Source organism: Momordica charantia, assembly GCF_013281855.1.
Source record: "Momordica charantia cultivar OHB3-1 chromosome 1 unlocalized genomic scaffold, Mcharantia_2.0 BLBB01000001.1, whole genome shotgun sequence".
NCBI classification, from domain to species: Eukaryota; Viridiplantae; Streptophyta; class Magnoliopsida; order Cucurbitales; family Cucurbitaceae; genus Momordica; species Momordica charantia.
In genome coordinates, this window is record NW_028275157.1 from 14,770,119 (window position 1) to 14,797,524 (window position 27,406).

Here is a 27,406-nt window from a genome sequence, read left to right on the forward strand (position 1 = left end):
CATATCAATTTTTTTTATGAAATAAACACAATTTTTAAAAACAAATACTAAAATAGGAAATGAAAGAGACGAGACTTTATAAATTCCATGGATGAAATATCAAATTTATAACTTAACCTAAATTTAAATGTGCAATTGTAGGGTGGAAATATAAGTAGGTCAAGTAGAGTCTACACATGAATATGAAGAAGCCCTTTTGGCGTAGTGGTGCACTTATTCGAAAAAATATATATTGAAAAGAAAAAGAAGCAGAAGAAGAAGCAAAAGGAAAAAAAAAAGTTATTTTTATTTTATTTAATATTAATTGTGAAAAAAGAGAAGGGTAAAAAAAGAGGCCGGCAAATGGCATTAATTACACACGTAGTGATAATATCGGCCCTTGGCTGTGGTGTGTGCTTTCCATAAGTACCCCTTCCCCTTCCCCTCCCAAACATCCCCATTCCCATTCCCATTTCCCATTTCCCACCTTCCGCCATGGCCGCTCTCTCTCTCCTCTGCTTGTTCTCCTCTTTCTTCTCCCTCTTCCTCCTCTCTCACGCCCGCATCCCCGGCGTCTACTCCGGCGGCCCCTGGCAGGACGCCCACGCCACCTTCTACGGCGGCAGCGACGCCTCCGGAACCATGGGTATTCCTCTGCCTCCCTCCCCTCTCTCTCTCTCTTCGTTTCCCCTCCTTTTGATTCCCATTTTCGATTTCTTCTGCAGGTGGTGCGTGTGGGTACGGGAATCTCTACAGCCAGGGCTACGGAGTCAACACCGCCGCGCTCAGCACCGCTCTATTCAACAATGGCTTCAGCTGCGGCGCCTGCTTCGAGATCAAGTGCGCTAATGACCCCAACTGGTGCCATCCCGGCAGCCCTTCCATCTTCGTCACCGCCACCAATTTCTGCCCTCCCAATTTCGCCCTTCCCAACGACAATGGCGGCTGGTGCAACCCTCCTCGCACTCACTTCGACCTCGCCATGCCCATGTTCCTCAAGATCGCCGAATACCGCGCCGGAATCGTCCCCGTCGCTTACCGCCGGTCAGTCTCCTTCCATATGCTTGCTTAATCCATTTTATTTCTCTGTTTCATACGCGATTCGTTTGGGATTCTGCTTCTTAGTTTTTGACCATCTCAATGCATGTTTTCGTTAAGAAGCTGCTTCAATAAACTGTCAGAAAAGTCATGAACTGGCCCTGCTTTAGTTTCTTAGATCAAGTGAAAACATGCATTATGATATTTTTTCAGATTTAGATCGGGATAATTCTGAGTGAAATTTCTTAGAAATGGATTTAGCTCTCGATAACCTATTTTTAGTAAATATCATAGAGATGTGAGAATATTGCGTTGCGAAATTAGGAGTAAGGATTTTGAATTTACCAAACCCATAAAGAACGATCCGTAAGACTTTGAATGTGACTTTTTTGGGATGCTGGGCTATACTTATGTTGGCCTTTGAATATAGTTAATAGGAAGAGAATAATTAATGAAATTGAGTCACATTTTATATTAATGTTATATGATACGGTAAATTTTGGTAATTTCCTTTTTATTTTTTGGTTACAGAGTGGCATGTAGGAAAGAAGGGGGAATCAGGTTCACAATCAACGGCTTCCGTTACTTCAACTTGGTTTTGATCAGCAACGTGGCGGGTGCAGGGGACATCGTGAGGGTGAGCGTGAAAGGATCCAACACCGAGTGGATGAGCATGAGCCGTAACTGGGGGCAAAACTGGCAATCCAACGCGGTTTTGGTGGGTCAGTCCCTCTCCTTCCGGGTCACGGGCAGTGACCGTCGCACCTCCACTTCATGGAACGTGGCGCCATCTAATTGGCAGTTCGGGCAGACCTTCACGGGCAAGAATTTCCGCGTCTGAAATTCCCTCCCTTTTTTTCTCTCTTTTTTTGAATATTTTCCCACCCTCCTTTTCTTTCCCTCTTATTTACCCGGGAAATTTTGGAGTGGGGGGAGAGGTCAAAGTAATTTTAATAGGACGGTTAAAATGAAAGTGTCTTTAGGGTAAAAAATCATAGCTCTATTAAAAGTGGGTCTAAATCTAAATCGAATCATAGGTGTAGGGAAAGTTACTGGGGTGTGTGGTAACTTTTTACTTTTTTTTTTTCCCTCTTTTATATTGTTTTGGGTGTGCTTTTGGCGGTGGTGAATTTAACAATCACCGTGGTTAAAAATGTAGCGGAGGCTGAAGCGGCTGCAAATGGCAAATGTGTAGCCCGCAGCTTTTTTATTACTACATACACAAACTATTATGTTATATGAAGCGCCTTTAATGTTCTTATTATTGGGATTGACTCAAATATTGAAACAAGTTTGAGTTCTAAAATATCTCTCCTTGGATGAACTATTTTGAATGTGTTATAAGTACTTTTGGAAGATTTGATGTGACTCTTTAATAACAAACGAAGTTTTGATAAGAATATTCTCTTTAAGACACAGTATTGCTACATGGACAAGATGCTCTTCAAATTTTCTTGACTTAAATTTGATAATTTTTCTAAGTCTAAAGTCAATTCCTAAAGTAGAGAAATAAACTTTTTGAGTGAGAAAATGTGCCTTCATGTTAGAAGAAATATATTAGCCAAAAGCACTTTTGTTCGTACCTTGAATGGGTTCGTACTCCTTTTAAGTGTAAAAGTAAAATTTTTATAAAATTGATTCAAACTCCATGGTAGTAACTCATCTTGAATATTAAAATTTCAAGTTTCAAAATGTAATTTTAAGGGCTCCATCAGTTATTTAAGTAGGGCTAAACTTCCATTTGAAAGACAAAAGGGAAACAAAAGAAAAGCCAACCAACAAGCAAAAAGGGGTGTGGAATTTGTACCTTATCCAACCACAATATCATGAAATAATGGAAGAGAACAAAAGACTTTTGCAATGGAGAAGAATGAGGTTGGATTACTTTGATTTTGGGGACCAAAACACAACACATTTTCAATTTGTTGTTTAGGGTTTTATGGTTAGTGGGTAAGTTGATGCAATTGGAACAATATTCTTACGATCTTTTTTGCAATTGCATTGCATGTGTCTTTCTTTAGCTTGTTGGAAATCTATCTACATTCCTTTTACCAAATGGCCTTTTTAGGTCCAAAGCCTTTGAGATTCTTTTGGTATTTGAATAAATCCATCCCCCTCCCTACACAATTCTATTCTTCCCCCCTTTTTTGAGAATCTATTTTCTATTACCTTTTCTGAACTTCTGGTCGTCGGGTCGATAAGAGAAAACTTAACATCACTGTGGTATCTATTTGGTTCAAAAATCACCCAAGACAAAGGAATTCTAGACAATTTTGGAGGAATATAATAGTGATGTGAGAAGACAAATTTTTAGTATAAAAAGTATGTGTCATGCTTGAAAAAGGAAATTCTGTTATATATCGATATCGTTGGATTTGATTACTATCCTTCATCAAACAACCTCAACCGATGGTGGTAAAATTCCATAAGTGATAATATTATTATTTTTGTGTACGATGGTACTCGATGCAATGTGAATCATGAGATATTATTTGATATTTGAGGTTAGATTCTCATTCTTTGGAGGAAAATAGAAAAGAAAAAGAAATTAAGAAATAACTCTTTGCAAAGTGCTGGTCCATACATATTCAAACAAGTCTTAGCATTCATCTATAAATCAAGCGGAAAGTTGACGCCAATTTTTTTAATGGTTCTTTTCCAATTTTATAGCGTTCCAAATAGTTGCTAAAGTAATTCGAAAGCTTAAATCTTACTTAATTACAAATTTTTACTTTTATTCTATTTTCCGAATCTTTATATTTTCTCCTTAATGGTCATGTAAACATTTTTTTTTTCAATTTTACATATGATTGAGAGGATCATTTGAACATTAAGGTGGAAAAAAGAACTTGCTTGTATATAACCTCTTATATAATTGATAAAAGAAAAGAAATATATACACACACATACATATTTATCAAAATATATAAATAAACAAAACTAGCTAGCATATATAACTTTTATATATATATATATATATATATATTTTAAATGGAGCACATATAATTTATTAGTAAATGTTATAAACCAACTTACATATATAATATGTATAATTATGTGACTGTATATAATGTACATAAATTATCAAATGTTAATCTCGGGTTTGCCTCATTTTATAATATAGCTTAAAGAATGAATGAGACCATATGATTCCTTTGGATTATCACGTACCTAAACAATTTACATGTTTTATATCAACTACATAAGATAAAAAAAAAATAACTTATGGGATGCTTAATATAACAAACCCTATAAGTTCTGATGATATAGTTGGAAGGAATTTGAAGAATGAATGATCGCGAATTTAGAATGATCAGATTTGTTATTACTATTATTATAAAATAAATTCAAACTTAATCTAGCTTTTAAATCAAAATTTTAACCTAATTATTACAAATATTGGACCCAAATAATGAGCCCAAAAGCCCAAGTATTCCATCAGATCTATTGGTCAATAATGAGCCTGTCATTTTTAATCATATCATTAAGATCCATAAAATGAAACAATGAAATTTATAAAAATCAATGCAAATTATTTAGTTTTATTTGAAATTCACAAAGTCATAATATCCATCCCTGTTTTTTATGTTAATTAACAACAATAACAGTAGAAATATATATACATTCCTCTTCAAATGGTTTGAAAAGAACAAAAATGTTCTTTACACACATAAAAGTGTGATATTAAACTTTAGTGATTGAACTTACATTCTTTCTAATTTGATACTTCACAAATTCTTCTTCAATCGCTCTACAAATATCGTACTAGATAGATTCGACAATATCGACATTTTCATAGTAAAGTGTTACATACAAGTAGAGTGAAAAATATGAAATACATTATCATTAGAGCAGCTGTACATTTCACAAGATTTGCTGAGGAAGCCTCTTCAAGTTTTTGATGGACGGGAATTATGATGTTCTCTTCCACTGCTCAATATCCCTGATGGTTTCTGAAGCTGCTCCAATGCTGTTACTACCTCATTCATGGTGGGTCTGTACTTGGGCTCTGTGGCTAGGCACAGAAATGCAAGGTTTGCTGCCTTTTGCGCCTGCCCGAGATCGTACTGGCCCGAGAGCCGGTTATCCATGACGCGGAAGATTTTTCGTTTGCTTATTAGATGCGGTTTTGCCCAATCAACCAAGTTGTGTTCCCCAGATGGTCGATTCTTGTCTATGGCTCGTCGCCCTGATAACAGTTCAAGAAGAACTACTCCAAAACTGTATACATCGCTCTTCGCTGTGAGATGACCTTTCCATAGAAATGATGTGATTAGAATGATGAAGTAACAAGATAGAGTCAGAAGGAACAGAGAATTAGAACCTGTGGCTAAGTATTCAGGAGCTGCATATCCATGGGTTCCCATGACTTTGGTAGAGACGTGGCTTTTATCTCCAACCGGCCCGTCTCTGGCTAATCCAAAATCAGAGAGCTTTGCGTCGTAGTTCTGTAGATTTTGACAAAAAAGATGGTCAGATTTTCCAAATAACTGCAAGTGACCATGAAAAATTGAGCAAGTGCCTACCGCATCGAGAAGAATATTAGATGTCTTGAAGTCGCGATATATGACTTTCATGTCACTGTTGTGAAGAAACGCAAGTCCTCTGGCAGCATCAAGAGCAATTTTTGTCCGAACATTCCACGAAAGCGGTCGGAAGTGAGAGCTTCCTGAATGGACAACAATGTAGCAGCTTACACAAAGAACATTGCACAAGGAAAAATTGAACTGTGAGAAGCATTGCATAAATCAGCAACATACTTCTGAAGAGATGATTCTCTGCACTGCCCTTTTGCATAAACTCATATACCAGCAGCCTGTGGTCATCTTCAAAGCAGTAACCAATCAGCTTCACAAGATTAGGATGGGAAAGCTGCCCTAAGTAGTTGATCTCCGCCTACACATTCGTCATTAGTTCAGTAAACTACGCAAAATCATGCCATAGCCCAACCCAGAGAAAGGATTGGGTACACAGTCAATATATATTAAAGAAGAATTAAGATGTTGAAAACATTAACGCAGATGCCATGTAAGGAAGAAGAAAGAAATAGAAAACGGAGTTCAGGAACGAGGAAAATTCGATACTGACCAACCACTCTCTGTGACCCTGCAGCCCCTCTCTATTGAGCCTCTTCACGGCAATTACCAAGCCAGTGCCCGGCTTGGTGGGAGTCAGAGAATGCTCATCAATCCAACCTTTGAAGACTGAACCAAACCCACCCTCTCCAACTACACTATCAGGGCGGAAGTTTCTCGTTGCCGTTCTCAATTCATTAAAGGTGAAAATTTTCAGATTGGAGCACTGTAGAATCTCATCCTCGCTCCGAGGAGTCGCAGGTATGGAGGCTGAGGATACCTTGCTGGTGGAAATATGTGAGTGTTCCCCATCTCCTCTCTTAGAGTTACAATTTGTAAGACCTGCAACCAGTAAACAAGACAAAATTGCAACCTTTACCAATATAGTCTATAACTGCCATTAATCTTTATCAGAAAATAAAAGACATACCATGAACATACACAAACTAAATGCTTCACAACACTTTCAAGATTCTAACAAATGCCTCCACTTTCCTAGAATCACAGAGAAACCACATGATACAGTGGATTTGTTCTGTAAGTCAACCAAATCAAAGTATAAAGATGTCATTTCGTATTGACATCAGTATGAACTCTCAATCAACTAATGCTGTGACTTGTGAGTGTCCCAGCCAGTCAAACCACATTTCAACTCTATGAAATCTTGATTGAAGGGCATATTATTTGTGAAAATGACTCATCAATGTAAAGACACAAATGAACAAGAGAGATCAGATCTCCAACTCCAAGTGACAGAGAATTCCAAATCTTCAGGGAAATCCAGGGCAGATATATGCACGGACAAACATAAATGACTAATCTCACCATCATTAAGGTTTCTTATTGAATGGATAAAATCAAACTAAAAAGTAAACACAAAATCAAACAAAACCAACTCGCAGAAAAGAAACTGAAATACCATAAAGGGCAAAAAGAACATCAAGCAAGCTATCCAAGTAAAGGATTCATTAAAACAAACACCATATCTGCAATTTTGTGAAGGCATCTAATCTAAGACCCACAGAGCTGTTGAGTCAAAAGCTACTCGGAATCATCCAAAACTAAGCTTAAAAGAGGAAGAATCAGAGAAAAGAGAAAAGGGGAATCAAAATCAGAGGCGAGAAGTACCTGTATGAGGATTCAGAGAGTTGAAACGATCACTCCAGCAAGCCCCCATCAGCAAAATCCGATCAGAAATTTACAGCAACTTCGAAAAGGAAAACAAATGGATTTAAGACCCCAAGTTCTTCAATAGATCAGAAATCTGGGACCGACCAGAGAATTTATTGTCCCTTCCTTTGTCTCTCTTTAGAGAAGAGAGTCGGGGAAAAAGCTGTCTGAACTCTGAGATGAAAAGCAAGCAAAGAAGAAGTGGAAATGGAAACAAAAATGTAATTTTTCCTTTTTTCTTTTTTGAAGTTAATGGAAATGCAACTTTGATACGTAAAAGATCACCAGCTTTATTTAGATGGTTCATGTCATAGCCAACATGATTGGACACTCAGAGCAGAATTAATTTTGCCCAACCAAATATTTATATTTTCTGAGTTGTTCTTTCTTTCCCTTTTGCCTAAATACTTCGATTTTGAAATATAAATTATCTTTTAATTAGTTAAATTACAGGTTTGGAAACAAATTGTATTTAATAAATGTTTGAGCTTAAAAAATGTTCAGGTACCTAGATTTTTAATATTATATCTAATAAGTCAAATATACATAAGACATTCACGTGAAAGTTTAAAAACCTATTTAATACAAAGTTCAAAGTTGAATAATTTATTAGACATCCTAAAGTTTAGCGATCAGACACAATCTTAAAACTTTAAAATCTATTAAGCATTTTTTTTTAAAATTTCATGATTTATTAGATATAATTTTGAAAGTTCATGGGTCAAATTTATAATTTTTATCTCACATGTTGTAAAAATATTATTTTTTCTTATAAATTGACATTTTTAATATTGAAAATTTAATTATAAGATGTCATTGTATGTATTCTTATAATTATTTAATAGTTGTCATCATTTTATTTTTTAATTTCAACCATGTTACTAAATATAAATTAGATAAAAATATTTGGTGACATTTTTTCAATACAATAAAATATAAAGATGGAGAGAAATAATTAGTTAAATTATAGTTAAATAAGACTAAGTAGATTATTAGTGAATATGAAATATTTAGGTGAAAAGTGAGAATAAAAGTCGTTGGCACGTGGGGGTTCTTAGTTGCCTTTTTGGACCAAAGTGAGGAAAAGGAAAACAATGGCCATTCTAATTTGCTGACTTCCCCGTTTCTAGATATATTTTTTTTCCAAATTCTAACCAAACTAATAAAAACAACCATTATAATAAATGCAAAGCTTAAAATATAATTATCTAACTTTTACAATTTTTTTAATTTTTCTAACTTCTACAGAAATATTCATCGATATCGACAATTTATCGATATTTTCATCGATATTTCTATGAAATTGAGACCTCGACATTTCCATCGATATGGATATTTAAAATCTTTAACTATAACTTTTGAAACTTCGTTATCAGAAATGACTTCAAACATGTGAGTGCAATCTAGTATATTTAAATTGAGTAAATCATCGATTCTCTATCTCTAATCAAGTCTTTGACCATCAATATATATTATATTTCCTAATTTTATCAAATAAAAAAACTAACTCAATGGTATGCTTATTTTATTAAAAACATTGATTAGTTAAATAAAACAGCATACAAGGTTTTCTAATGAAAAAAAAAAGCATAGTAGAAATGGATTAAATAATTAAGTTTGTAATTATTTAAAAAAAAGGTTTTATTCGTACGAATGGAGGAACCATAGCATTGTTTTTATTTAAAAAAAAAAAAGAAAAATCCAAAGGAATATTCTTTTAAAATAATGATTTATGAAATACAAAATTTGATGGTAGATATCAAAAGCATTAATTAGTTTAAAGAATAATATAATGTACAATCCCACCTCTCTCTCACACACATTTGTATAAATAGTGAATATATGCTTTAATAAGTTAATACACCAATTAGTACATTAAAAATAAATGAATCCCTAACTTCGATAATTTTTATAAAATTGATTTGGACTATTTAATAAAATATAAACTATAACGATTCTTTTAATACCACCAAAAGGATCGAGTTAGTTTTTTTTTTTTTTTTTTGGAAAAGTTTAATTAGGGTATAAAATAAAATTTAGAAACTAAAATAAAATGGTTTTAAAATTGTAAAACAAAAAATGAAATGAAGATGGAACTTTAGGGGCAAAATAGGATTTGTGCCTAAGCTTTTATCAAGAGAAACTAGAATGGGTGGCAAAAATTGGTTCTCATATTTGCAAAGTTGTTACATAAAATCATTTGCAAATATGATGGCTATTTTTCCTGGGTAAAAATATATCACTGACATGTCATTTATGTGATAAAATATATTATTGATTTGTCACTTATATATAAATATAAAATTATATCATTATATATATACAATTTTTCCCTATGTACCCAAATTGGAGGGTTTATATATGTAAGCTTCCAAGAGAATCCTTGGACCACATGATTCTCCGTTGCACAAATACTTCAAATCTTTGGTATCAGTTATTCAAAACTTTTAATATTTCCATCTCTCCCAAGTAGATCCAGCTTTCTCCAAAAAGGGCCTTTGCCTCTAAATCAAATAGCAGTAGAAATGTAGTGCCAGCTATTTTAGGGAACGTTTGGCTCAAAAGAAACCATCGCTATTTAGATAAATCCAGAACTTTCATCAACATTTCGGAAGATAGAAGATATCAAAGTATGATATGTCTACCATTTCGCTAAACTGGAGTGCTTTCTTTTAGCCTCAATCCTTTTTGTGTATATTTTTTCTCACATACCCTTCAACGAAGTGAGTATCTACATATTTCTATAGATATATATATATATATATATTATACATCATCAATATACCCATTATAAAGTATAAAGTAAGTATACAATATCACTTGTACACGAGTTCTAATTACAAATGTGTCATTTTAACAAAATATTTTATCTTGTGATAATTATACTATTATTGGTCAAATATACTGTGATCTCAAAAGCTCATTAATTGATTGATTTTCATCCCTAATACACTTAATTTTGATTTCTAGAATAACGAATTCTATATATAGATCTATAATCTGTAAAAGTGAATTACTTAACAGGTACAATTAGCAAATGTATAACATGAGATAAACTTTTCTTAACTTTTACAAGTTTTTAATTTAAAGATAGAAACTTCTCCAAAGCTAATTAGAAACATGTTTTTATTTGGAGTCTTTGTAAACACATAAAAACAAAAAGGAAAGAAAAAGGAGAAGAAAAAACCTTAACTTGTTGGTTTTAGCTAGGGTTTAGAATCCTCCACTGCCCCTATTATTGGCCAAGAACACAGCAAGGTCAAACATGTCAGATGATTCTGGGATATGGTTGATCAGATCACATTCATCCATATGAGAAAATGCAACAGATTTTGCCACTTCTATTGCAGAAGAGCCTCCTCCTCCGCCTGCGCCCGCTGTCGTCATCGAAGCATAATTTGGCTCGCAGTCCACGTCGGAGAAGACGAGGTTTCCATTCACTTCTTTGATATTGAAACGTTTGTGTTTCACACTTGCAATAACAGAAGCTTTTTCTTCCACTTTCATGGAGGGTTGTTGTTCCACTACTGTATCTGTAATCTTCTCTTTCTCTCTCTCTTTCTCTATGGGAATGGAGTTTAAGTTGATGGGAGGATTGGGAAAAGAAGGAAAGGATATTGGGATGAAAGTTTTTGCCTTTTTTCTTCTTGGTTTCTCTATGGATCTTGATGATCTCTTTTCTTTTGCTGCCAAACCAAGGGTACGAAAGGAAATTGAGAACAAATTTTGTTAAAGCAAAGAGACTAAATGAAAGAAAAATTGAAAGTTTCGAATCCAAAATACTATAGGATTAATTGTTGGATGATGTTTCTATTTTTTATTAAACAATTCCCAAAAATAGCATTCATATTTTGGAAAAAGGAAACTACAATGCATGAAAAATGAAAAAATTAACATATTTTTTGTTCGTGATACTTTATATCTAAAAGATAATTTTATGCTAACAAATGCATTTTTTAAAATAAAAAATTAACATAAACCATGAAACAAACATCAAACATCAAACGCAATTTTAAAATTAAAAAAAAAGGTAAAAAACATTACCAAAATACTACTCAGATAATTAAGGATAAGTAAAACATTTGAAAAAAAAAGGAGAAGAATTATTATTTATTGTAGCCTTAAGCATTTGGAGAGATGGAAGTTGGAAGACATACCTTTTTGGAACTTGGGTTCATTATTGGAGTAATTTAGAAGATTATTATAAGCTTCTGCCAGTAATTCCTCAACAGTCTGATTATTGGGTTTGAAATTCCCATCTTCTTCTTCTTCTTCACCAATTTCCTCATTGATATCGATACTGAATTTCCTATCCTGATGCCCATTTATAAGATTATTATATGCTTCTGCCAAGAATTTCTCCACTGTTTCCTTCTGATCATATGCATTATCATCATCATGGATTGGGCTGTGATGATCTTCATCATCAACATCATTGGTGGGCTTCTGATGATCATCTGCCTTTTCATCTTCACCGTCAAGATCATAGATGGGGATGTGATGATCATGATCTTCACCATCAAGATCATAGATGGGGTGCATTTCCTCCCTTGATTTCTTGCCTTCATCAATCAATTTCCTCTTCCTCCTTTCTCTCCTCTTTGATTTTTCACCCTGAACGAAAAGCAGAACCCGTCATCGACACATTCATCACTTGCTTCAGTATTAAAAGTAGGGATGTTCATTTTTCATGTGTATGGCCCGGAGACTCCCCTAAATGGGGCAGAGAATCCTCGTTTAAATTCCCTGCTGGGGGATGGAAAGTGTTTTCTTTTTTTGTCATCTAAACGGGGACAACATTCCATGTCCCCGATCGCCTCACTTTATATATATATAAATACATATATACATATACACATATAGATACGCACTAAGAAAATCTTATTAGTCTCATGTACTAAAAAAATCATATTCTTCTCTACCCACCAAATAGGTAGAGGATTGGATTAGGTAAATAAACCCGATCCCCGTAAATTTCCCATGAGGAATCCCCACCCTGGTCCCACAAAATTTCGTGGAAAATTACGAGGAATGAGATGAGATCTATGAACATCCCTGGTCAAAAGAGAGAAATTACCTATTAAGGTAAAATAATTTAACAGCATATCCATCTATAACACTGTAGAAACGACTGAATTGAAGCATCAATTGAGGTTCTACAAATTTATTTTCCTAATCTTAATTTTGCTTCTAAGTCTAATTGGATTGTATAGAAATCAAAATATATTCCTAACTGCAAAATAAATCATTCATTCTCAACAACATTGTAAGTACTATCAACTAAAGTCGGAAAAAATAAAATGCTATAATCCATCACATATTTATATATTATGAAACCAAAGATATAGAAAGAAAACTCACAGAAACATGATCATCTTCTCCAATCTTTGATTTGGTAGCAGATTTTAGAGGTTTGTCTGGATAAACTTCAAACAGAAAAAAATTCACAACCTCGGTGATCGACCGAAACGTCCTCCTAGATCGTAGGTGATGGTAGTACTGCACCCATTGCCCAAAGATTAAAAAAATAAAAACCATATATATATGTTACAATCTAATTACATTATTATTTTTCTTATAATAAGGTGTGAATTTTTATAAATCTAAAAAATTTCCATACCATGTCAAATCTTCCATTGACGCGTTGTCGTCTTTCCATTTTCCAACCTTCTAATCTTTCCACCAAACTATATTTAGGCGCATTATTAATGTTAATATTCTCTCCATTTGCCCTTCTTTCTGCCTCTACCAACTGTATTCATTCGTTAATATTGTTATGAACAAATTAATTAACAACTTCCATTGAGATTTTAATAAGATTATGGGAAAAATTAATTAATATAATTAAATAAAATACCTCGTCAAGATCTTTTTGATCAAAGTTACAGCTGCGAGGAAGTTTGAAGGAGACTAAGCTTTCCCCGACCAGCAGTGTCGTCACTCTCTTTCTCTGCGAGAAAACCTAATCAAAATAAAAATTTAAAAGAAAAACCAAAAAAATTAAAAATTATAGGCCCGTTTGTTATAACCCGTTTGCTGTTTCTATTTCTTCTTTACTCAAGAAAAATAATAGAGTTGCATGGTCCCTACAAATTTTGAGAAGGTTTCTTTTAGCAAAATGCTTAGAAACGAAACCTTACTAAACGGCCCTAAAAATCATATTTTTAATTTGTTCTATTTTCCCGGTAGATGATGATACCATATCCATGTTTACGGATTCGGGGGGTCTGAAGGACACTGGAACGGCCTCTACGACGTCGTTTAAGTTTTCCCTCTCGTCGACATTCAATGCAGACGACGATAATCTAAACTCCATCACGGCTCTCTGTCAACAAAATCAAACCAAATTAAAACAAATGAATCCACGGAGAATTTTTTTTTTAAGGGGTTTTTGTGGGCTTACTTTAATCACTTCTCTGAGTGTTTTTGAGATTTGAGAGCGCTGAGTAGTTTCTGAGTTGTTCCACCCAATCATCTTCACCTAGAGAGAGACAGAGAAATGGCTTGTTTGGAAGGTTGTATTACATAGATTCTTCAGTGGATACAGCGAGAGAAATGAGAGTTAAGGAAGAAAATTAATTGAAAGGTTTCGTTGTGTTTCCATAACTGCATGGCTACGTTCCACCAAATTTTAAGAAACTTTTCACAGATTTATTTGGCAATTATTAATATATAATACAGTTTGTGTATGGCCTAAACCTACCAAATCCCTTCATTCAAACTTGAATGGTCACCATTCAAAGAGGGACTATTAGATCACAACATGACTATACAAATATGACATTCTCCTGGAGTAACCGTATCAAAGCTAGTTAAATCATCAATCAATCTAGCTAAAAGTATAAGTTGACGGATTATGGTTAAAGTTAATATTTTACCGTCAAACATAGCACTTCCGACTTTGATACTATGTTAAATAACTAATTAACTCAAAAGTATAAGTTGATAGACTAGACTTATAGAGTTGGACTAGCCGTTAGAATTACCAATTATCATAATATGTTTGCAGTCTTAGATTTTGTGAAGTTTGAGTGATGTCAAACTATAGATTGATACTCTAGAAATCATTCTAATATGATTAATATAATAGGGAGATGTTATTAATCTATGATGTTCTTTAATATTTGTGGGATTTTGATCTCATTAATCAATAATCAAACCATCTAAATTTGATTATGCTATATTCTTTTATTTTCCATGATGGTAATGACAATAATTAGGTTAAAGGACATATATTATGAACATTACTTTAAGATATAATACATAATCTTTCACCTAATAATTAAGTTTCATATATATTGTTGGACATGCTAATATCCCAATATTGGATTACTAACTACCTTGCAATTTTAATTACTTACTAATAAAATTATTAAATTTATTCCAATCTATCAACTTAAGTTTCTAAGTTCATAAGTAATTTATTGAGTTTAAGAGTAATTTAAATTTTATTATAGAATAATTTTAATTTTTTGCTTTGAATCATGAAAAAATTAATACCTTCATTTGATAACGATTATATATGTCATGTCGAACAAGTCTAATATTTAATCATTAAGACCAATACATTTGTTTTGGTAATTAATTAAACTGTTAATTATTTACTAGCATACAAATAAGTATTTAATATATTGTGCAAATTCAAATTAATAATTAGAGATCGACCGTTAATGATTAACGATTAACGATTAACGATTAACGATTAACGAACGTTAGATTCTATTAGATGTCTAAATTGATTAATTACTACAAATTTTGTTTCCATATAAAAGTTCTTTCTTTTGTTTCTTACCTTTTATCGATATTTGAACAACTTACCTTTTATCGATATTTGAACGATGTATAAGAACGATCTAGCCCATGCATGAACATTTAAAACAAGACCGATTTACAAAATATGTTCATCGATATATCATCTTAAAATTAAGTCATCCATCTTCTACTATGTCTCCATGAATAAATTTTTGATTTAGATGTAACATAAGTGAACTTATTAAATAAATTTTCAAAGAAGAAAAAAAAATCTCAAATCAGATTTCAACAAAGAGAACATGCAAATAGAAATTAACCCTAAACATAACAATATAATGGAATGAAAAAATAAGTTTTGGAAAATTATGATATTACCGAATCTTTTTTGCTGGGACTGGAAGTGCTTTCTTTTTTCTGGAAAATAGTGGGACTGGAAGTGCTTTCCGCAACTTCTTCTAAGCAAAACTTGAATTGAGAGCGTGACGATGGAGGAAATGCCCCAAAATTACTCGTTATTTCAGGCGCTTGGAACAGCTTCAACATTACCTGCTTCAAAAAGAATCCCAAATCTAGGGTTTACTAAATAATTAAATTACCCCAAAAATAAAAAACTTTTGAAAAAAATTCACGAAATGGGTTTTTGTCGTTTTCATCGAAATCTTCGATTATTCGATCCAACCCTTTTACCCTTTCGTTCCCGCTAGGGCTTTGTGCATGTTCTTTAATCTTTTATTTCTCATCCAGATCCTTTCGATTCCTCCCTCTACTCTAATACTATGTTAAATTTTAGTTTTGCTTGGTTTTAATCAAATATTTTGGCATTTCTTTTGAAGCATTTCTAGATTGAATGATAGGGAGGGAAAATAATAGGTTACATGAACAAAAATATATATCTTTCAAAGGTTAAAGCCTGGAAATTTTGATATAATAAATTAATAGTACCCCTTGAAAATTTCTGTGAAACGTGACAGAGAGATTGTGCTTTCGCTGTAATAACACTGAGCCACCTTTGTTTGAGCATTGTTTTGGCATTGAAACTATGGCTCCTTCCTCTGCTTCTTTGCTGCTTCCGCTGATTTCCTCCTCACTGGTCATCACCACCATTTTCAGCCCCACCAAAGCTTCACGCTAATGGAGAACTCAGAGGGAGAGAAGAGAGAGAGAGGAGAGAGAGATGGGAGGTTTCTATCAACTTCTTGGCTCTATAATAATGATCTCCATCCCACATGCAAAAAAACTGTAGACGACACGTGGGCGTCGTTGATTGGAGAAAGACGTTAAGTGTACGCTGACTCAAGTGAGAATAATCGAGTTGTTTGGCATGATTTTGAGAACAATTATCGAGTATCGTGTAAAAAGTAAAAAAAAAACGATATACGTTTCAATTCAGTATAATATTGTAATACTATGATTTAAAAAAATTAATTTCAATTAAACAAACTATTGATAGGTCATCGGAAGAATGATCTAATGGCAAGTACTTGAGATCTTAAGATACCACTTATGGTTTTGAGGTCTCAAATTTAATCCCGTCACAAGTACTACTGTTTTATAACATTTTTTTAAAAAAAAAAGGCTATTACAATTGTTTTTTAAAGATAAACAAGTTATGAAAAGTAGCCTTATCATTCCTCTTGTAATGTACCTATATCTCTTTGTAAAAAGCTTTTTAACTATGTTTCTCACGTGCCTCCATGAATGGTTGATATCATTTCAAAAGAAAAAACAAAGATAAATAAGTTATGAGAGATGAATTTGAGTATATAGCTAAACAATTATTGAATAAAAAAGTAAAAATTATAATATTACTTAACTAGTAAAGATATATATCATTCATCAAAATAATAAAGGTTGGAATCTCTACTCCTGTACCTATCATTAAAATTTAGAAATAAAAAAAGAAACTCAATATATTAAAACACTATGATTTTGAAAAGAAAAAATTGTTTCAATAATTCCAAAAGATAGATCTCATTATACATGTAAATAAACGATGAGAGATCCATTTGAATATAGCTTGAGAATTATTGGGTAAGGTATAAAAAGTTAAGGGTGCGTTTGGTTGGTAATCAGAAAACAAAAATTTGAAAACGAGGGATTCAATAAAAACCAGAGTTATATTCTTTGTTTTTAGTGTTTTCAGATATGTGTTTGGTAGCAAATTTAGTAATTGAATCTCAATTTAAAAAATTGTTCAATGTGTGTTTAGTAATATATTTGTAAACTAGGAGTTGCAAACTAAATTTTAGTTTAATCTAAACTTATTTTAATTAATTTATTAACATTTTTTATGGATTTTGTATAATTGTTATTTTACAAGGTTATATAATTTAGAATACATTATATTTTACATGTTTTAATTTTAACAAACATAAAATGAGTTTATAATATGAAGTAATATATTTATCAAGACCGTAACGTTCTCATACATCTCAACTCAATCTATTAAAATAATATGATTTTGAAAAGAAAAAGAAATTTTCAATTATTCTAAAGATAGACTACACAGCTCAACAGTTAAACATTTTAACCTTTTCCATCAATCGAAAAATCAAACTCTCATCCAAAATAAACAATTTATGAGAGAGTATTTTTCTAAACATATTTTTATTGTTCTGAAAAAACAAAAATAAAAAAACACTTCAAACAATCCCTTTGACTAAATTGGCTTATTGCGTTTAATTGCAAAATGGTAATTTCACATTTGGCATTCCAAAATTTGTCGACCTTTTTTGGTAGGAAAATGAATGAATTACCTGTAATGCATAATCGATGATACTGTGTAGCTTCTTTGCATTAAATGACTTGCTAGGTTCATTTCATAGAAAATTATGTGAATCTGTTCATTTCTTATTTGGTAGACCAAAAAAGAAAAAAAAAACCATAATTTTAATATGATTTAATCAAGAACTTGCTATTGTGAAATTAATTTCCCCTCCCATGAACATGTAAGGACCACCTAAGATATTTCTATTTTTGTAAACTTTAACATCAATGGAAAATAATATATTAGTGCTTTTTTATACCAAAGTTAAGTAATGTTCCACGGCTATTACATATTCATTTTTATAAATATTAGTTGAGAATTGAATATTTTTAATTTATGACCAGTTTTACCTTTAAAAAGAAAAAGATCTTTGTCGATGTTGATCTGGATATCGAAGGATGAAATAAGGAAGATTAGGAGTAATGAACATTTACTCGAATACGACACTTGAAAGATTGTGTTGTTAGATTGAAATAAAGTATGGTTTGAAATGATATTCAAATTAATGTGGTAGAAATTCAATTCTTCATGATTCCCTTGTTGATTAAAAAGAGAAAGAAAAAAAGTATACGGCTGGATATGAGACAGTTGGGCCGGAACACACAGCCCAAATTGGTAAGCCCAATACTTTTGAAAATGCTTGGCTGAACAGAAGAAATAAATTAAAATATGATAACAAAAATACCCTTCCTAAACAAATTTTAAATTAAAAATAAATGTAAAAACACTAGTCCGTTTATCACAATTTTCAAAAAAGATGACGCCCAAACCCATTTTACTTTCTTCTAAAATTTTCAAAAATTTTGACATCGTTTTTTGTCTTTTTACTTTCTATTCAATGAATCATCTTTATTCACAATTATCTTTCCATTATTAATTTTTAAAACTTAAATATAATTTTAGCTCCTAAATTTTAATGAGCTTTTATTTTTTTAAAGAAAGTATTTAGCTCCTTACTAGACCCATCTTGTCATTAAAATAGAAATTCATTTTAAAAAAATAATAGTTATCTATTTTTCCATGGCAATGAAAACCAAATTTAGTCATTGTTAGGAGTTAAAGTATCTTTCTTCTTTGAAAGCTCTAATTTGTATCCATTTCTCATACTTTTTCTTAACTTCTAAAATCTCAATTTTAAGCCTTCAACTTTTCTATTATTAATATTTGACCAATTAAATTACTATCAGACATGTATTTTGTCAAAAAAGTAATAAATCACCCATTTCAAACATAGACCCAAAATAGTTATAGAAATGACATTAGAAAACACGATATACGTATAGGACGTTCCATTCATAATCATGTTTGCTTTTTATTTCTCAGATATTACTTAGCGGCATTTCGTCAAACACCTTGCAGACACAAACAAAGCCCAACAACAACAACACCATTATGTAAATTAAGCTTCATATTAGAAGCTCAGCTCTCGGCGAGACGCCGACGGTTTTGTCTAGCATTTGCATGGGTTGCAAGAGCACTTGTCGCCGCATTTGCAGTTGCAGTTGCAGCCATCTCCCTCGGCTCCGGCCGCCCCCATCTCAAAGCCCCTGTTTTCAAACCATCATACAATTCATCAACAACAAAAAATAGAGTGGAAAAAAAGAAAATAGAGTTCATTGTTTTCTGTTTTTATAGATAATTGATTTTTAGTTCTACTTCCAAGTGGACAAAGTCAAGAATTCAAATCTCGAGATTTTTTTTTTTTTTTTTTTTTTTTTTACTATGGTTCGGAATAAGTCAAAAATGTATTAAACATGAAATTAAAATGGAAGATTATGGTGAGAAAATTTAAAATTAAGAGGAAAAGAAAACAAGGAGGATGGTATGAAATTCATACTCTTTGATGGGAGCAACACCAAGAACAAGAGGCTTGGGGGCCTCAAGGTAGCTCAGTTCAGAACGGCTGCATCTGCAGAAATTATGAAAAATAAACAGAGTTACTCGCTCTGATTTTATCACAACAACATTAACATGAAACAAAAAGAGAACCCAAATTTTCTCGAGAAAATTATTGATTTTCCGAGGAAACAAACAGAAGCCGGAGAAGAGAGACTACGCACGAGCAGTTGTTGGCACTGCAGTTGCAGCTTGGGATACAGCCACAGCTCGACATGTTTTTTTCTTACAGAACAATCAACGAACCAACTCTAATATTTGATTTTACTCGCAACTCAAGACCTCGCTGATTCTCAACACTTGGTTTGAGCGCTATTTATAGAGCCTCTCCATTGCCATCCACCGTCCACGTGTCACCATCTTATTCACTCTACATGGTTGTCCAACCAAACGAGTCTTTTTTCTTTTTAAATCCTTTTCCCGAAATTCCATATATTAGGTTTCGCATTTCTTTTTTATTGATTGTAGAACTTTGTCCAATTTTTCTAGATCCGCTTTTTACTTTGTTTTATTTAGTAATTACGTCATTTTTTTAGTAGTCTTTATGTTGTTGTTTGATGCATTATTTCTGTATTTACGAAAAAAAGTGTGAAATTTTTAAGTTAAAGGTAAAAGTGTAAGCCTATTGGATCTTTTTTAGATTTATTTTATATGGTTTCATTTTTATTTTTATCTTTTTTTTAGTACGATGTGAAAATTGAAACTTATAGGTTTTTGATTGAAGATATTGTCAATTACTATTGATGTAGGCTCGAGGTATGATTTCATTTTTATTTGAAATATAATCCTATCATAATTTTATAGGCTAAAATATAGTTCTTACTTTGAATTATAAATGAATAGTTTATTGTCTTTATATTCTTAAAGTTTTAAATACACTCTTCATCTTTTTTATTAATTAAACATCACCCTTTAGGCTGACACAACTCGCTTTTTTGGTCCTATACCCAAATAAGAAATGATGCTCAATATTAGAGAATTGAATTGCTTTAAATAAAAAAAAAAAAAAAAAAGTAAAGACGTCATTCTGATTCCTAATTTTTTAGTTTCACTTATTTTAATCCTTTTAGTTTTTCCTTTTTCATGTCTATGGTCTCATATTCAAAAACCATTGTTAATATATATATATGATTAAATTTACCTTTAAGCTTGTGAGTTCATTCATCATTTAATCATGTTTGAGAATTATATCTTATTTTAGATGTTAGTGTTAATAAACAAAATCAATTCATAACTATATATAATTTCTATTTTAAAATAATTTTAGTTAACTCACAATGCTGAGTATATTTTATTTTAATTTCACAATTTATATTATATTTTCTTTGTAAATTGGGAATTATGGAATCCATATTAATAAAATAATACAACATGAATATGATACTTATTAGTTATTACTTAATTGACTTGTCACTTCACTGTTGAAAGGTATTGGAGAATTGGTGTGGGGCTAAAATGATGCCGTTTTCAAAGCGAAATCTGATTTCATGGCGATTGAGTTGACCAGTTCAACTTTCCGACCGAAGTGAACCGGAACATGCTTAAGCGATTGGTCCATCTAGTAAGAATTTAGAGAAGTTCAGCTAAATATATTATTTGATTTCAATTTTGTCCCGTCTTAATTCTAACTTCAATTTTTTAAATTCTAATTCTAATTAATATTTTCATAGAAACTGCTAGGTTGTATTTTTTTTTCAAATAAATTAATATCTTCTTATTTTCAAATAATTTAGTCTACTTTCTAGAAGGAAAAAGGATGACAATTTAACAGAGAATACTTTGTTCTTGTATTTATTTATAAAATCTGAAAAGACCTTTCAAGTTGCCAAGATTCTATTGTTTTTGGACTCCTCTCAAGAAAGGTTTCAATATCTCTATGGCAAAGTAGGTAAATGTTATTTATTAAACCTTTTTAAGTTTTTACATACTAATTATTTAAAAAAAAAAATAGATGCTTAAGCGAATAATATATCAAGCATCATGAAAATCATAATCTCAGTAGATTTATTGTTTTTGTCAATTTTACCAATTTTGCAAAAAAAAAAAAAAAAAATTGATTAAAAAAGCATATATGAAAATTATTAATACCATTACTATTACTTGCATTCTAGGCATAAAAAAATTAAAAGAGGAATTTTGTGTGTTGAATGATGGATGAATGATTTGATGGCGAAAAAGGCATAAGAAGAAAATGAAGTATTCTAAAGTGAAGCATTCTATGGTTATGGAAAATGGGCCCTTAGAATCTCACTTTTCACCACTATGGAGGGCACAAAAAAGGTCGAATTTTCTTTTTGAAAAAAAAATATATTAGTTTCAAAATCATTTTAATTCTAAATTTTGATAAGGTTATTCATTATTATTTTTTTAATTTTACATCAATAATATGTGGGAGTCAAGATTGGAAAATGACGGAGATTTATATTACAATCAGTTGATTTATACTTAGTTCTAGGTTCTAAGTTTTGATAAGTTATTTCTAAAAAACACATCTACTTATAAAATAGTATTTATATTATAGATCTTTTGGTATTTATCCTAAATTTAAATAATCTTTTTCTTTATTAGAAAGGATCAAATAAATTAAATAAAATAGTTTTACACTCAATTGGTTTGTTTTGTAATCTACTTTTTAAAAATAAAATCCAGCAAGGTTATATAAATTAAATTAAATGGTTTCTAAAAACTAAAAACTGTAAAGGAATTCTAAAACGACTAAAAAAATAATTTTTTTTAAAATACATATTTTGTTATTGCAATTTTACATTGTGTTTTGTCTTTAAACTTAAAAAAGTTCTAATTATATTGTTATACTTTTTTTTTAGTAAATTATATTGTAATACTTTTAATTTAATTTTATGATGTTAACATCAATTCATATAATATAACTCAATATCAAAATTCTTCTCAAATTTTGATACACCAGTTGTTGAACTAAAAAATATTAAAAAAAGAATACATGTAAAATAATATTAAAGTGAGCGGACTATATCATTTATTTTTTTGATATAAAATATAAAAAAAATTCTTATGGGTTTATTATTATTTTTTAGTACTCTTATGGGTTTACTTGAAATTAGATTATTATTTTAAAAAATCATATAAAAAACAATTAGTTTTTTCCCCCAAAAAAGATCCCAAATGGATTAGATGGTTCCATATTATGGTGGGCCCAAAACGAAAGTGATCCACTTGAAGGTGAATGTGGGCCGTAGAGCCCACATCTTCCTTTGACTTTCACAGTCTCCATCAAATTCGCTCTTCTGCACCGCTCAAAAGTTGATCCTTTTCCTCACCAATTATTGTCAGCATTATTATTATTAGGGTAAATATATTATTTATTTTATTGGTGTTGGTCAATATGATTTATATATATTATTGCTGAAACACCGAAACTGCAACAACATGCAAGATTTCCCCACACCTGCAAAATAAAACAAAAGAAAACCCCAAACTCGAAACCAATGATCCTTACAATTTGAGAAGAAGAATAATCAGAATAATGTATAAAAACAAATTAAACATGTGTCACGCGGATGATGAGGTACTTGAAGAGGTCGGGGATGTGGTTTTGTTGGAATAGAATTGGAATTTGGTGGAAACTGAAAAAACTAGACATTTGAAAAGAGAGTTTAGAGAAGGGAAGAACTTTTTTCACCGGAAAATCAACAACATGGTATCAGAAAATGGCCCTGCCAGCGCTGAAGGCTGAGGGGTTTTTTCTTTTGAAGATATCGATTTTATTCATCAGAGGGTGAGAGAGGAGAGTGGTTTCTGTATTGGCCCAAGAATGAGGCTTGCCGGTGAGACCCGTTCCAGTTTCGTTAAACGTTTCATTGTAAAAATAAAGAAATTTGGGAAGAAATAGGGTAAAATAATAGATATAACTTTTAAAGGAATTTTCTTTAGAGATCCAAAATTAAAAATTCAGATGTCCAATTGTAACATCTACTACACTTCAAGTTACTCAAAGAATTTTCTAATTAAAAGATATACTAAACTCATCTTTAACTAAGATTGAATTACTAAAACAAACGTTTGAAAATCTACCGTATTTGGTAATAAATAACAAATATTTTTAAAAAATCATATTGCTTGAAAACATTTTTGAAGAAACAACTTAGAAGAGAAAATTATTTTAAAAAAGCTTACACTAAAATATATGTCACTTCAAGTGTTTATACTTTCCATGCTCCTTGAACTTAAAAGAAAAAAAAAATCCTATAAATTCTATATTTATTAGACCAAAAATTGGTACTTCAAGCAAGATTAAAAAGTTAGAGAATTTTTAGATATTTTTTTAATTAAAATTTAAAAAATCACATTTATTAAAGAGACACAACCTAAAAAGTTAAAAAATTAAACTTATAGTTTTGTTATTGTTTTATATTAAACAAATAAAATATTTATAGTATTTTATGCCCCAATTAAAATTGGAATCATCCATCAATTTTAGATGAAATTCCTTCTGAATGTGACTTGCTTTTGCTTTAATATTTTCTTTAAGAAAAGAATGCTTCAGTTAGTTTATTGGATTATTCCATTTGACTATGACTGTCATAATTTCCTCAAATATATATATATATATATATATATGTATATATATGACTGTCATAATTTATTTACTAAATCAAAGGTCACTTTTCTTTTTTCTTAAAATGATTGGCGATTTATTTTAATTAACCTTTCAAATAAATTAATGTGCAATTTGGTGTTTTAATGGAGAAAATATAAGATAAATACAAAAGATAAACATTATATATTAATCCCAATAACACATCATGGTGTTATGACTAGTCATACATCATCTTGAGCATGGTTTAAAGAAAGCAAAACTTAATTCTTTGGGAATAGATTCATTTTTAGCTTATGGATTATTTCGATAAGTCTCAATTCATTTAATGTCTCCCAAACATTTTTTTATACATTTATTTATTTTCTCTCTTCTATTATGTGATATCTTCTCGTTTTTGCACGCCATAATAGTTCTAACTATAATCCTCTAAATAATTTAAGTTTGGCATGTCTAGAACTTGATGGACGAATTTTAAATCTAAAATTTTCTCCGATTATGGAGCAGCATGAAATATAAAATCTTACAAATTATTGATATGTTAGCTTTAATGAACATAGAAATTTGTTTAATTATACCGTATGAATTGATTTTTCATAGACTTCCGGATATAGGAGGGCGCGAACTTTGTTCTTGGAAGTAAAAATTCAAGCCTCTTGCCACTGCACCAACACCCGAAAGGTACTATAAATCTGGGATGTTGGTGTTATATTTGAAATTAATTCAACTTATTTTGTAGGAAGGAGAAAAAAAAAAGATGGATAGGGGTTCCTACGAAGTACCCGAGCCCAATCGATAAGTTTGGTTTGGGCTTTTTGGAAGTTACTAAAAGAGAGCTGTCAATCGGCCCATATACGTAAGCCCAAGAGTGTCCATGGGCTTGGGCCTGTGGTTCGTTAATGGACCAAAGCTCTCCACAAGACTTGTTTTCAAATTTCGTATACGTGACGAATTTAATTTCTTTTATATAAATCGAGAAGAAAAAAAAGAACCGACCAAATTCATGGAACCAAGTTGATTTAGTTGAAGAGTGCAGTCAATTCAATGCATAAAGTTTGTTATACGAATTCGAAAGATGCAACTATATTTGCAATATCTTAAACTAGAAAGTTATTTCTCGTTTTTGCCCTTACAAATCAACGTCAACTTGCAACCTTGTCACCTAATGAATATATTCTAAAATTAAATAAGCCCATCTCTCTTCCTTCTCGGTCATTCAAATTTAATACAAGTAATTCATTTAATATTCAAAAATATTTTTTCAATTTTCCACCTCAAATAATGAGAAGTATTTTCCACGTCAAAGAAGTGCTACACGTGGACTGCTGCAAAGACGAAGAGAAAAGATATGTGATAAAGTGAGCAGAGCTCACTCAATTACGATTGGGAAATTTTGATCAGCATAGCTCACTCAATTGTTGGCAAAAAGCTCTTGAAATAATATCTACGTCGTATAGAGCCTCAAATCTTAAAGTTTCGTTCATATAAAGATGGAGTCTCACCTCCTCAAAAGTATACAATCTCTTGCATTCAAACTTATCTCGATTCGACGTTAACTAGACTAAATATGAACTTAAAGCTTCGAAGTGTACGTAGACGAATACCAAATACAAGTTTCTGTTTACAGGTGCAAACAAAGTCTACATTAGAACTCACGTAGGTCGAACAGTTGACATGTCACCTGAGGTAGAACTCAACTAGAAATGCAGGTAAACAAGTACAAAAACCACTTAATAATTTTCAATAGCTTATTCAATTTTACTCAATTATTATATTATGGATAATTATTATAATAGATGTTAAACGATTAGTATGGCAAATTAATAAAATATGGTATCAAGTTGATTGCGGATGTAATATTTAACAATATAAAGTATTTATTTAGTTAATGATTTTTATACTTATTTTATTAACAAAATAGTCTCATATGCTACTTTTAATAAATTATTGAATTACGTTTATTAAAATTATAATATGAAATTATGCCATTTGTTATAATTTCCTCAAATACTCCAACTAACTGATTTGACATTAACTCTAGTAAATTAGTTGCCTGCCTCACTACTCCTCAATACTTAAATTTATTAAGGCTGATGGGATTGAAATAATTTTAATTTAGCTTTATATGTTCTTCTATAATTATAAATTTAAAACAATAAAGGTTCTCATATTGAAATTAATAAAATATCCATAAAAAAACAAAATTATGAAAAAAAAACTCAAACATTAAAAGGAAATTCATATATATTCAATGTACATTTAAAAGTTTAAAGTGAAAAGGGTAGTTTGGCATAAATTCAGACTTTTTTCTTTCTCTTGATTTGTTTAAGAAAATTTAAAATTTTAAGTCCTCACATTCAATGAACCATGAGAATTTAGTGAACCATCGACTTCATTTACTTTTTTTTTTCTTTTTTCTTTTTTTCTTTTTGGGACTGTGAAACTTACAATTATAGAAAGTAGTTCGAGGAGAGAGAGAAAGGGATTCGTCGGATAATGACACGTGGTGAATTTTCCTTTATGTTTTTAATGTTTATCTTTAAATATATCATCTCCAAATTTATTCAATGGAAAATGATAGTTTCTTTAAATTATTCTGTGGAAGAAAATAATTTTGTGAAAATTCTAAGTAACATGTTTTATCTCTAAGCCAATTGAAAGGGGAAGAAGCTATACTATAAGCAACTAGATCATGGATATGCTCGATATTGCCAACTCATTTGAAAGTATATTTTCTTTTCGTATGTTGGGTGTTTGTCGAATGTGCGTGACTATTGATTTTTTGGCAAAGCGATGCTATGCTAAAGATAAACTATTGAAATTTGGTCTTCTCTCTTGATCTTTTCATTTCGCTTCTTCGTTTTGTTGAAAATGATTCTCCTCCTAATAAATTATTTCTATTTTTTAACTTAGATTTTTTTTTTGGTTTTCAGTTATAATTATCTCTCCTTAATTATATTCACCTCTTTCTCCATACACACAATTATATTTCTCTCTATATCCTAAACTAATTTTAATATGTTCTCTCGTAAATTTAATTTTGATTTTTTCTCCTTCCATCTTTTAACCCTATTTTTCTTATGAAACATAAAAAAAAATTATTTTCCATTTTACATTACTATGAAGTGTGAACTTATATTTGTGGTTATAAATACT

General features: G+C 31.2%; 3 protein-coding genes and 1 long non-coding RNA gene across 6 annotated transcripts; 1 reads left to right on the forward strand and 3 right to left on the reverse strand.

The window, feature by feature from the left end:
• The first annotated feature begins 410 nt into the window (after positions 1-410).
• LOC111013641 (expansin-A4) lies at positions 411-2,281 on the forward strand. Its single transcript, XM_022288131.2, has 3 exons — positions 411-625; positions 705-1,023; positions 1,549-2,281. The coding sequence occupies exons 1-3, from the start codon at positions 475-477 to the stop codon at positions 1,856-1,858; spliced, it is 780 nt and encodes a 259-aa protein (XP_022143823.1). The 5' UTR covers positions 411-474; the 3' UTR covers positions 1,859-2,281.
• A 2,340-nt stretch (positions 2,282-4,621) lies between these two features.
• On the reverse strand, positions 4,622-7,547 carry LOC111013678 (receptor-like cytoplasmic kinase 176). Of its 3 annotated transcripts, none has more exons than XM_088120190.1 (6): positions 7,221-7,544; positions 6,106-6,434; positions 5,778-5,913; positions 5,544-5,686; positions 5,342-5,465; positions 4,622-5,257 (listed from the first exon to the last, which is right to left on the reverse strand). In XM_088120190.1, exons 1-6 carry the CDS (start codon positions 7,267-7,269, stop codon positions 4,908-4,910), a joined length of 1,131 nt encoding a protein of 376 aa, XP_087976316.1. In that variant the 5' UTR covers positions 7,270-7,544; the 3' UTR covers positions 4,622-4,907. The 3 variants fall into 3 exon arrangements, with proteins under 3 accessions (XP_087976316.1, XP_022143869.1, XP_087976311.1); XM_022288177.2 differs by having other exon boundaries at positions 4,622-5,269; positions 7,221-7,536; XM_088120185.1 differs by having other exon boundaries at positions 4,622-5,269; positions 5,342-5,686; positions 7,221-7,547.
• A 2,744-nt stretch (positions 7,548-10,291) lies between these two features.
• LOC111013677 (uncharacterized) lies at positions 10,292-16,372 on the reverse strand. The gene is made up of 9 exons (XM_088120184.1): positions 15,957-16,372; positions 15,390-15,560; positions 13,666-13,743; positions 13,462-13,587; positions 13,120-13,212; positions 12,883-13,014; positions 12,624-12,761; positions 11,420-11,876; positions 10,292-10,948 (listed from the first exon to the last, which is right to left on the reverse strand). The coding sequence occupies exons 1-9, from the start codon at positions 16,116-16,118 to the stop codon at positions 10,476-10,478; spliced, it is 1,830 nt and encodes a 609-aa protein (XP_087976310.1). The 5' UTR covers positions 16,119-16,372; the 3' UTR covers positions 10,292-10,475.
• Positions 16,373-19,068: 2,696 nt separating this feature from the next.
• LOC111013650 (uncharacterized) lies at positions 19,069-19,991 on the reverse strand. The gene is made up of 3 exons (XR_002601739.2): positions 19,842-19,991; positions 19,619-19,690; positions 19,069-19,328 (listed from the first exon to the last, which is right to left on the reverse strand). It is a non-coding gene; the product is annotated as an uncharacterized LOC111013650 (long non-coding RNA).
• Positions 19,992-27,406: the final 7,415 nt, after the last annotated feature.